Here is a 13158-nt window from a genome sequence, read left to right on the forward strand (position 1 = left end):
CAACATTTCGTTCGGGCATTTCGTCGAACAGCTTGTGTGCCTCTTCCAAGAGGTGGAATTTGACGTACATATTGAGTAGTGTGCTGCTGACCAAGAAGGTCTCTGGAAGGTACCCATTTGAGAAGTACCAGCACAGGTGGGTCAAGAAACTGCAAAACCACAAGGCACAAGTAGTGATTATGCATAGGTGAGCATGGTTGCTTGAGCCTGAAGATCTAGGCATTTTTCTCGTCGAAATCGAACTTGTTCTTATTCTTGGGGCGCTTTCTGAGGTCGATGTAGGTTTGGAGAGCACAGAGGAAGAGAATTGGGAGCCTGAAGAATGCGATGAAAAATGCGAGAAAGAGGGAGAGTAAAGCATGCATGAGTGGAGCTTTGTACAATAACACCAACTGCGAGGGACCAATGTGGGTATAAATTGAAAATGAGCCAGCTCAGCTCCAGCCTGGCAAAACGACGCCACGTCAGCGCTCCGGTGATGACTCATTACTAGAAATATGCCCAGGGACCACTTTGAGTGCTCGGAACTCTAGCTGGAAGACTACAATAAAAAAATTGGGATCTTGAGAATTACATTGAGTATTTGCACGAATCTCAGGGACTACTATAGGTATTTACTCGGAATTTCTCTCATTGTTCTTGATTTGTTTTTTCCAGCTACGCCACCATTCTTACATGTGACAAAAATACATAAATAAAATGTACAAGGAAACAACATAAGATTTTTTTTCATTTATAAAATAAAAAAATTATTATTTTCTTTAACATGACTTTTGGACTTTAATTCTCCAAATACAATTTTTTTTATCATGTTAGGAGAAATAATAATTTTTTTTAATTTATAAATAAAAAAATTCCAAACAACATGGCCTATATTAGTCGTGGAATTTCATAATATTATAATATGATATTTGACAATATATATTGTAAGACATTTACTAATTTTTAGACTTTCTTTAATCAACGATTTAATTTTTTGTGCTATCTATAATATATAAAAAATGTTATTTGTATACAAAAATCAGCCACTAAATATTTGTATATAATATATGTGTGGTTTAATTTATTTTTAATATGTATTTATATTTTAATATGTATTTTATACTAATTGCTAACTTTAATGACTGATTTTAATATACATGTAATATAATCAATAATATAAACTATAACAAAAATGAAAGTAATTAACTTTTCCACTGTCTAAATAATAAATTTTACGCAATGTAGAAATTAAGCTCAATTATTTTGTTCAGAGTTTAAACTTTAAAGGGGGAAAAATGTTAATTAAGAATTTCTCCTCTTGAATCTAGCTTGGCCAATAGAGTTTCTTATGAAATGACACTTCACTTTTTTCTTAGGATAACCTTATCCACATAAACAACTCAAGTTCATGCACCCCAAGTGTTTGTAAAATGTTCCAAGAATCTAACTGATGAAAAAGTAACATAATTGCTATTTCAAGTTTATCATACATACACAGTTCCAAATTCCAATGGCATCTTCCATCATCTCACAGTACCATAGCCTTAAAGATAATCATAATCCATTATCTTTACATCATCTTGATCCTTATTATGTTCATAACAACACACAAATCCTTAGAAGCCATTCATCATCCACTTCAATTTCTGTTGGAGTGTTAGATAAGAAGCCTCATTTTTCTGATACCCTATTTGCCCCACCAAACCTTTCTCCATGCTTTCACTTTTTGGATGAATTGTGTGAGATAAGGGATTTGAATTCTGTGAGGGAACTACATGCACAGATGCTGAAAATGCCAAGAAACAAAGGTGGTAGTAGTACCTTGGCCACAATAGATGAAACCGTTATGAGATACTATTTGGAATTTGATGATTTTGTGTCTGCAATAAAGGTTTTCTTTGTTGGTTTATCGAGGAATTATCTTCTATGGAACTCTTTCTTGGAGAAATTTGGAAGTTTTGGAGGTGACCCTTATGAGATTCTTGCTGTATTTGGTGAACTGCATAAGAAAGGTGTTGAATTTGATAGCATAGCTTTCACTGTTGTTCTGAAAATTTGCTTGGTTTTGATGGATTTGAAGGTTGGATTAGAGATTCATGCTTGTTTGATAAAGAGAGGATTCCATTTTGATGTGCATTTGTGTTGTGCATTGATCAATTTGTATGAGAAGTGCTGGGGTGTAGATAGAGCATACCAAGTGTTTGATGAAGCGCCCCAGAAAGAAGATTTCTTGTGGAACACGATAATTATGGCGAGCCTGAGGAGTGAGAAGTGGTTTGATGGCTTAGAATTGTTTCGCGGCATGCAGTTATCTTCGGCTAAAGCCACCGGTGGCACCATTGTCAAGGTGCTGCAAGCATGTGGAAAATTGAGAGCTCTCAACGAAGGGAAACAAATTCATGGATATGTTTTAAGGCGGGGATTAGTGTCGAACATGTCCATTAGCAATTCCATAATTAGCATGTACTCTAAGAATCATAGTCTTAAAATGGCTAGAACATTTTTTGATTCAATGGAGGATTATAACTTGTCATCTTGGAACTCAATTATTTCATGTTATGCTGGTTATGGCAACTTGGAAGATGCCCTGGATATCTTCCAAGAAATGGAAGCTTCCGGCATTAAACCAGACATTATAACTTGGAATTCTCTTATGTCAGGTCTTCTTCTTCAGGGTTCATACAAAGCTGTTCTGGCCAATTTCCGGAGCCTGCAAGTCGAAGGCTTGAAGCCGGATTCGGGCTCGGTAACTAGTGCACTACAAGCAATTATTGAATTGGGTATCTTCAACTTAGGGAAAGAAATTCATGGTTACATATTGAGAAACAAGCTTGATCATGATGTTTATGTTTGCACTTCATTGATGGATATGTATATCAAGAATGATGAGTTACATAAAGCTCAAAAAGTGTTCCATCGCACAAAGAACAAAAACATCTGTGCTTGGAATTCATTGATATCAGGGTACTCCTTCAAGGGACAGTTTAGTGATGCTGAAGAACTATTGAACCAGATGGAGAAAGAAAGTATAAAACCTGATATAGTTACATGGAACAGTTTGATTTCTGGTTATTCAATGCATGGCCGAAGCGAGGAAGCTATGGATGTGATTAATAGGATGAAGAGTTCAGGATTTTCACCTAATGTGGTTTCATGGACTGCAATGGTATCCGGCAGTTCTCGGAACAAAAATCATATGGATTCCATCCGGTTTTTCGGCCAAATGCAAGCACAAAATGTAAGGCCTAATTCTACTACTATTTGCAGCTTACTTCGAGCTTGCTCCGGCCAGTCGCTTCTAAAGAAAGGCGAAGAGATACACTGCCTCTGCATAAGACATGGATTTATAGAGGATATGTACATAGCCACAGCACTCATTGACATGTATAGCAAGGCAGGGAAGTTGAAAGTAGCATGCGAAATTTTCGGAAGAATAGAGGGGAAAACACTTCCTTGTTGGAACTGTATGATGATGGGATATGCTATTCACGGCCACGGTGAAGAAGTAATTTTTCTTTTTAACAAAATGCTCAAAACTGGTATCATCCCTGATTCTATTACCTTCACAGCTCTTCTATCCGGCTGCAAGAATTCAGGTCGAATCAATGATGGATGGAAGTACTTTGACAGTATGAGTACAGATTACAACATTGTTCCAACAATTGAGCACTATTCTTGCATGGTGGACCTTCTTGGAAAATCTGGTTTTCTTGACGAAGCTCTGCATTTCATCCAAACTATGCCAGTAAATCCGGATGCTAGTATCTGGGGAGCTCTTCTTGCATCCTGCCGAATTCACAAAAACATTATGCTAGCCGAGACTGCGTCGAGGAATCTGTTCAAGCTAGAGCCTTATAATTCTGCCAACTATGTTATAATGATGAATATATATTCGGCTTTAGGCAAATGGGACGACGCGCAGCGCCTTAGAGACACAATGGTTGCTGCAGGGTTGAAAAGCCCTGGTGTTTGGAGCTGGATACAGGTAAATCAAACTACTCATGTGTTCTCTACAGAAGGGAAATCACATCAAGAAGAAGGCGAAATATATTTCGAATTATATCAGTTAGTTTCTAAGGTGAAGAAGCTAGGATATGTGCCTGATATAAGTTGTGTGTATCAAAATATTGACAACAATGAAAAGGAGAAGGTTCTTCTCAGTCACACTGAGAAGCTAGCTATCACATATGGACTCATGAAAACAAAAGGTGGATCACCTATCAGGGTAGTTAAGAACACAAGAATTTGTCAGGATTGTCACACATTAGCCAAGTACATTTCTTCGGCCGAAAATCGCGAGATTTTGCTCCGAGATGGCGGCCGTTTTCACCATTTTGTGAATGGAAAATGCTCCTGTAATGGTTGTTGGTAACAATAAGCACAGGCAGATCATTCTTTTTCTTTGTTCATATTCTCTTAACACCATATTCTTTTGTATGCCATGTGTTCATGATGGAAAAAAAAAACCTAAACTAAGGGATGAGCATGTTTTTTGGTTTTTCACACTAAATATTGGTGTAAATAGTTTTTGTGTAATACTTTTACATACATATACGGTAATTGGTATCAAACCCTCTTTGATGTTGGATAATGTTACGATCTAATTAATATTGGTCTGCTTAATTAGTTGGTTAGCACATTAGAATTTGTTGGAAATATAAATAAGAGTATAACCAAGTTAGGTTAGTCTAGTAGTTAGTTCATTAGTCTGTGTAATTCACGATAAATCACGAATAGAGTTCTGACCCGCGACAGATTAGTATTGAGAGATACCCTGGAAAATCCATTAGCCAACAACAAATCTTTAAATAGAGTTCTAATCCATAACAGCTTAACGTAATATATTAGTGTTGAGGGATACCGTAGAAAACTAAAAAAAAAAAACAAGTATTGAATCTCGAATAGAGTTGCAATAAATAATGAATACATAAAAAATTCATTCTCTCAAATACAATCTTCACCTGAAATGGCTTACTTTTTGTTGGTTTTATTTGATTAACAGTTTGGGGAGTTTAATTAGCTACCAACCAGATTAATTATTAAAGCTTGTAATTAATAATGTATTATCTATGTTTACTCATCTACCACATATATGAGACAAAATAAACACACTTAACATTTTTTAATCATGCCCATGTAAGTAAGAATGAAGATACATGCATATAACTCATTTGGGAGTCACACTCAAGATATTGGATGGAGAGTGGTATATGTACGTGGCAGTTGAGAAATTTGAGTGGGGAGTGGAGTTCACGGATAATAACAGATTAAATTTTCCACCATAAAATCAATCATGCATTTAATCATATAATAATAGCCACTAAGTAGCGTGTAAATCTATCATGTACATGTATGTCCCATAAAGATCGCATCATGTAAGTAAAGTAAATAGTGTAGCAACTAAATTGGATGGTCGAAAACTTACTTAGAATCGTCGAGTAATGAGTTCATTCATTCATTTAAATAAGTGTTTAAGGTTTGAACTTTGATTTATATATATAATAATTCATTGATCAATCACAGACTCTTAAATATAGTTTAGATCCATAACAAATTAGTATTTAATTTGTTGGAATGAAAAATACCATAGATAAAAAATGATTAGCCAGAGTCAATTTACTAGTAAATTTAAATAAGTGTAAAAATTTTAAATTTTATTTTTTGTATGTAATAATTTATTGGTTAAAAACATATCTTTAAATAAAGTTTAAATAAGTACGAAATAATTTTTGGCCCGCCGAATTAACGGATATTTTGGAAAACAAAAAGAATAAATAGTGTAACTAAACATTTATTAAAAATAAGGTTTAATTATTCTGTCAGTTCTTATAGTTTTATCGAATTTTCAATTAAGTTTTTATATTTTTTTTTTTAATTGAGTTTCTACACTATATCAGATTTTGTAACTAAGTCCCTATCGTGACAAAAACGTTTGAATTAATGGAATATTCTATTTAACTATACAGAATATTCAGTCAAGTGTTATGCAAATTCGTTTTGTTTAACGGAATATTCCGTTAATTCTAACGTTTTTGTCACGGTAGGGACTTAATTACAAAATCTAATACGATATAGGGGCTCAATTGATAAGAAAAAAAAATACAAAGACCTAATTGAAAATTCAATAAAATTATAGAGACCGATAGAGTAATTAAACCTAAAAATAACAAATAAACTAGTACATTATTGGTTCAATTTTTTTCCTTTTTTGAAAGAAAATATATATAGCATGTTTGGAAATTTATTAAAAAAAATAGTAATCTGATTAAGAGGTTTAAATATTATAAATATTACTCTTTTTTTTTTAAATTTCAATCATTTATATAAAATATAATAAAATAGAAATTTAAGATTGGTCTAATTAACAATTAATAAAAGGTATTTAAAGATGAGTTGTATAAATACCCTCAATCTTAGATAATTTAACCTGGTATTTATTTATTTATTTATTTATTTGTGCATATGGGGCTAAATTTGCCACTACAAATGTAAGACAAAAAGATGGTATTCCTAAGAAAACACTCATTCCTACAATTGTGATTGGCATGAGAGTGAGACACTCCAACCCTTCCACTTAAGGAAATGAGTGAAGTCTTTTTCACTCTTTCTTCTATTGGAAATAAATCCTCTCTCAGAAATTTATATAACTTAATCATATGCTAATTTTTACCAAATTCTTTTACAAATCCTTTGTTTAAGCTTGCAACTTTTTCTATTAATATTAATGATAAAAATCTAAAACATGACCAAATTTGTATCAAATTATCACATACATCTTAGAATTATTCATCCTCTCATATGCATCATGTGGTAAACAACTAAACATTATAGGGTAAATGATCCATTTCTTATAGTATAGTGTATACCATATAATGTATCGACAGAAAATGCATGATGCTTAGCAAGAAAGAGACATTTAGTATGGTTGGAAATTTCATTTGGCACATCTTAGACCATTATTAAAAAATGCTAACTAATTAAGTTCCTCTGTATTCCACACATTTTTTGTCATTGGATAGATTATTGTTTTAGTCTTTAATGTTTGAATTTAATGTTTAAAATATTATAATTTTATTCCAAAAAATTCAAATGTACTAATTACTAAATACTATCACATTATTAAATATAGGTTAAATATTTAACATTGTTAGTACTTAGCACAAGAGCAAAAATATTATTGAAAAATTAAACTACTTTTTTCTCTTTAATATAAATGTAAATAGTTTAGTACTATAATTTTGGAGCTAAGGAAAAAACTAATAATAGGAACAATATTATGTCCAATTAAAACCTTTTTTTAAACAAAAATAAAATATTTTAAACATTATGAGCAAATAAACATTAAGGATTAAAATAAGGCTATTACTGAAGCTCAAACCATGGTTTCAACAAAATTGACAAAATTTACTACCCTGTAAATTTTTTCCTTTTTTTTAAAAAAAAAAAAAAAGAGAAAAGATCTGCAAACTATAAATCAAGCATGCCCCTATGTGAATTTGATTGGCTATTCTAAACATAACCCTAAAGAAGGAAAAATTTTGCAAAAAGAGATGCTAACAAAAGGTACAAAACTCATACCAAATTAATAAAGCAATATCCATTAAAATATTGCTATAGTTGCTAATGAAACACAAAACATGAAAGGTGAAAAGACTAAAGAAAATGTCTTCCTTCTCCAACAAAAATATTTACAGAATTAAGTGTTGTAACACACCAAGATGATGATGATCATCATCCACTAAACCCAGGAAGAAGAACATAAGCAAAGAAAATGCAGCTTCCCCATTACCATCTCTAAGTACTCATCATTTGAAGCAAGGATCTCATCATACAAAAGGCGAAAAAAGAGAAACTCAGCTTCGGAAGAGGATTACAGAGCTAAGAACTTTTAGGAGAAATGGTAACAGGGGACTAGTATCCGTGATTATAGAAGAAAAAACATCCAAAACTTCTGCGGAACATGGAAAGTATTAGCTATACTCTTAACATGTCTCCACCACGGATCGTCTAAACCATTGAACCCCAACTTCTTTCGACCGAGGAGGTACTTAGTTACTGGTTGATTGGATCGGTTCGGCCCTGCACAGCCATCCTTTCTGAGACATCAGCCAAAGAGCTAAGGTTGCACCTGATCAAGGCCTCCACAAAGTAGCAAGTTTCGTCCTTGGTGTTGCCATCGGGCACATCCACGACAAACGATTCGATCACCATTGTACCAGGTCTTCCTTCAATGACCTCCGGATGAACTGTGATTATGGAAGAATAGTTCTGCATATTCGACAAAACACGATTAACATCGTAATAGAGATAAACACAAACATATATCAAAACATTGTAGTTTGTGAATCCAACTTTACTTCTATAGTAAGTCGAAAAAAGAAAGTCAACAAAGATTGCAAATACAATACAAAAACGAATCATAAACCCAAAAGATTCAATACCACTGACAAATAGGAGCTCCCGAAATCCAAATCCTTTCAACAAATTCCCTATATACATGATAGGAGAGCCAGGTCAATGACAAAATTTTCTTCCCGTTTCAGGAAAGAAAAGTCAATCATGATCATAGAAACAATGAAGTAAGATCCCAAAAATTCAATCAACCATTATCTTTTATTCATCACTATGAAAATTTAGTATACCCCTGAAAGTGATAGATAAAAAGGAAATAGAGTAAACAACAAAAGCAGGCAAATGATTTATTTGCCATCTCCAACGCTTATTCGCATATCGACACTCTTACTCGAACCAAGTTCTAGATTTCCAATATTGAACCTATATAAGAAGCTAACAATATATTGGTCATCATAATGAATCTAAGAAAGATGCATAAAACAAATGAGGAAGAACAAAGTTTCATAGTCATACCCTCAGCCTGTGATCACCTCCTACAATTCTTATGCCAAGAATGTGTTCTTCATCATCAAGTTGTTCTAACCTCTCAGTGCTGGTTGTAGCTGGAAGACCAGATTTAACATTCACTTCTCTAACACTACCAATGCCAAGGTCCCCTTGCATGATACACCTGCTAACAAATGGTTTATATTTCTGAGGTTGATCAAATCTTCTCACCAGAGACCACACCTAAACAGAGAAAAACAAAATAAACCAATCAGATCAATCAATAATCCATTGTGTTCTCTTTTTTGCTACAATAGTACAAAGTTCACACAATAATGAAACATGTCATCAAATAATCATAAATTCTTAATTTTGTTTACTGAAAAAACAACTCTGCAAAGAGCTACAAGTTAAAGATGTGAAACTCAAATAAGTAATACATATAAAGAAATCAAGCTTTACAGAAATTGATTTTTGATCTTGAGAAATTGGATATGACACCAAAGTTCCATTGAAATCCACATAAACCACCACAAACAAACCGAAAACTTCCATTCATGAGCTGAAAAAACCAACTTTTACAGCACCCCATCAATTGAAATGTCAGAACCTCATAACTAACATACCAAGATGGCTTAAATATCATTGAAAACCAAAACAAGTCACCCCAAAATAGCACATAGTTCAGATCTCTCTTCAAACAAAACCCAAGAAAAAAAAAATCATTTTTTTCCTTCTCTCACAGAACAAATCACAAACACCTAACAGACAAGACAAAACCCAATTCAGAACCAAAAGAAACTGATCCAAAAAGAAGAGTAACAACAACTCACAAGATGAACAGGAGCTCTTATGTGTTTGACAAGTGCAGAAGTGCACTGGTTGTCCCTAGGTTCATGCCTATGGTGCCTCCTTATGTACTGTGCTTCAATGGCACCATAAGGTTCACCACCACCACAACTACCGTTCATCATCACTCACTTTTCTTTCTTCTCCTTCTTCTTCTCTATCTATCTCTACCTATGTAGTTGTTGTGTGAGTGTGTGAAAAGAAAGTTGGTTACTTTCTTTCTTTTTTATGCTTATCTGAATTGTGTATATCTATCTATATATCTATGTATGTGTGTTTCTGAACTTTCCCTCTGATGGGTGTTATTGTTGTTTCTGTTTTTTCTGTTTTTTCTCTCTCTGTCTTTAACTCTTTTTGCCTATTAGATATGGCAGAGGCAACAAGTGGGGTGGGATAAGCTTTGGTTCCACAGAGAGAGAGAGAGAGAGAGTTTGGTGTAAAAAAGTGACAACCTTAGCTTAGCTTGGCAGTCTAACAAAAAATTCATGAATCCACCGACAATGTTCTTATTTTAATGTCTTTTAATATTTTCTAATTTTTTCTATGAATTAATTAATCTGTTATAATTTTTTTTTGTGTACAGTATCTCTCATCTTGGCGAGTTAAGAAGTAATTTGTCGTGAATCTGAATTTTATTTAAAAGTGAATACTCTACCTGATCTCTGATAATTATTTCGAAAAGATTACGAGACAAAAAAAAAAAACACCAACTCAATCATGATCTTTTTTTTTTATTGCTTAGTTTTTGTATAAAAAAATAATATTATTTTTTTTAGCACAGGAATTAATTAATCTCACAAAAGTAAAGTTTATGAGTTGAGTTAAATTTTTTTTGTTAAATATCTCGTTGTCTTTTAAATTTATTGTCAGGAGTCGTTTAGGATTTTTTTTTTCTTTTCTTAAAGACTTGTCATTAACTAATAAATTATATATATAAAATAAAATTCGAATTTTGACACTTATTTAAACGAACAAATAAATTGACTATTTGACCTATTTAGATTGATTATTAATCGGTTACAATTAAACATAGTTTTAGTTTGGTTTAGTAGATAGTCTTTTGTATGGGTTATTGTAATTCTTTTCTCTATGGATTAAATTAATGGTATTGGAGAAATATTTTTAGAAATTTGACTAATATGATTTAGGAGTATCAATTAAAGAACAATTATATATATTAAAAATCAATTGTCATATAAAAATATGTATTTAGTATTTTATAAAAAAAATATACTGTAAATAAGTTTAATTATTTATTTATTATAAATTTAATATTTTATTATAACAAATTTTATTTTTAGTAGTTAATTATTTAGTTAAAAAATATTTAAATTAATATATTAATATATATATAAATGTATATACAAATATATAATTGTGACTAATATTTAGTGTACATTAATTAATAATTAATTTTATATTGATTTCCTATTTTATTTGAATTCAAGGTCCTATATTTATGTCACTTCCTCTTTTTTTTTCTTCAAATATAATAGTATTTATTTTATTATCTTTGATAAACAAAAAATATGTATACTATAGAATAAAGGTTTTAATTAATCTAAATTTAAACGTAATTTTTATTATTGAAACCTAAGTGAGCGCCTTTGCTGACACATCGATCCGACTTCTGGTTTTGATACTATCTGTAATAGTTTAGACCATCTGCTAGCACAATATTGTCCATTTTGTCACACAAGACCTCACAGTTTTATCTTTAACGATAGGGATGATAGTCAAAACTCCTCACACTCACTCATCAAAATACATCATATTATGGAGAAATATCCATACTCTTATAAGGTATGTTTCGTGTCCCTCTCCAACCGAGGGACCTTATAGATATAGTTTTTCAAATATTATACAAAGAAAATAGTTCTTTCAATGTTAATTTTTCTATAGTTAATACTCAAATCTAATATATACTACTGATTAAACAAAATAAGCATATGTCACTCGATTTATTAAATAATATTGTTTTAATTTACATTTGTAATATTTAATATCATTTTGATAATAAAATTTTGTAACTATAAAACTAGAAAGATTTGATATCATATATATCAGCATAATACAAGTAATTTTCTAATTATATATAGTATATGCCAATTGCTTTTTTCTCTTGCCAAAATTGTTAAATATTCTTATGCTCTTAGATCACCTTCTCTATGGGCCATCATTATTGGCCCTTTAAATAATGAAAAGACAAAAGGGATCATCATCATTGACATTGTGTGCATTGTATTTTTATGAAATTAATTAATATTTAATAATAATGAAGCCATACATTGGAATAGATGATGATGGATTTTAGTGGTGATATAATATTTTAAGGTAAAGTATATTTTTTGTCCTTAAAATTGGATAAAAGTTTTAAAAATATTTTTAAATTTTACTTTGTTTCAATTTTGTTCCAAAAGTTTTTTATTTGTATTAAATATATTCCGGACGGCTAATTTTTAAAAAAATTTAAGACTAATTTAACAACAATTTTATAACAACAATCCTCAACACAAGCAAAGCAAGCATAATTTTCATGCATTATTGTTGAATTAGTCTTAATTTTTTTGAAAATTTAGCCGTTAAGGGTATATTTGATACAAATCGAAAATTTTTGGGACAAAATTAAAATAAAATAAAACTTAGAAGTATTTTTAAAATTTTACCAAACTTCAGAAATAAAAAATATACTTTACCCAATATTTTATTTTGTATGCTAGGGTTAGAACTTAAAAACAAAACAAACAGGAAAACTAAAATAATAACAATAATTGTGAAAGCAAATATAATTAGTTAAATGAAAATATTTAATAACAAAAGAATTCGTCAAAAATAATCAAAATTTATTTTATTTAATATTTATTAATTATTATATATTAGAACTAATAAATAATGAATAAAATATTTTTTTTTTTTGCCTCTGTAAAATTAAAAGCCCTAGTAGTATTCACCAAAGTCTATTAGGTCAGTGAATTCTCAATGCAACGTTAATTTAGAAAAAGTAAGAAGCAGAGTTAATAAAGTGAAAGTTGGAGTATTATTTTAATGTCATATCATATAAACTTCACTCAAATGGTTCCCAGAATTTGGCAACAGTAATAATAAAAAAAAAAAGTAAAACAATGCCAGTTTTTAAAGATATTTTAAGTCAGATTAGTTTATGATAATGATGATTACGTGGAATAGTTCAAGTCATAAAAGTTGAAAATATATCAATTACATATAATAAAATATATAATAGAATACATACACAATCACACATACATACATACATACATATTTAATAAATAAACATTAGAAAATAAATGAATTTAGATGTGGAAATTAAATGATCATGATCATTATTATAAAATTTTCTCTATTCAATGAATTTCATTAATGTCTTTAACTGCAGCCTTATAAAGTACGTAAGAGTTAAATAAGACTGAGACAAGCACATAAAAGTTAAAACCTAGGGGAAAAAAAATAAGAGAGAGAGAAAAAGAT

The 13158-nt window shown here is 30.9% G+C and overlaps 2 protein-coding genes across 2 annotated transcripts; one reads left to right on the forward strand and one right to left on the reverse strand.

The window, feature by feature from the left end:
* Nucleotides 1–1303: 1303 nt before the first annotated feature.
* LOC107626658 (pentatricopeptide (PPR) repeat-containing protein) lies at nt 1304–4553 on the forward strand. The gene has a single exon (XM_021115217.2). The coding sequence runs from the start codon at nt 1493–1495 to the stop codon at nt 4352–4354; it is 2862 nt and encodes a 953-aa protein (XP_020970876.2). The 5' UTR covers nt 1304–1492; the 3' UTR covers nt 4355–4553.
* A 3011-nt stretch (nt 4554–7564) lies between these two features.
* Nucleotides 7565–10168, reverse strand: LOC107623493 (abscisic acid receptor PYL9). The gene is made up of 3 exons (XM_016325786.3): nt 9657–10168; nt 8851–9066; nt 7565–8250 (listed from the first exon to the last, which is right to left on the reverse strand). Exons 1-3 carry the CDS (start codon nt 9795–9797, stop codon nt 8035–8037), a joined length of 573 nt encoding a protein of 190 aa, XP_016181272.2. The 5' UTR covers nt 9798–10168; the 3' UTR covers nt 7565–8034.
* Nucleotides 10169–13158: the final 2990 nt, after the last annotated feature.

Source organism: Arachis ipaensis, chromosome B2 (genome assembly GCF_059453495.1).
Source record: "Arachis ipaensis isolate K30076 ecotype BB chromosome B2, ASM5945349v1, whole genome shotgun sequence".
NCBI classification, from domain to species: Eukaryota; Viridiplantae; Streptophyta; class Magnoliopsida; order Fabales; family Fabaceae; genus Arachis; species Arachis ipaensis.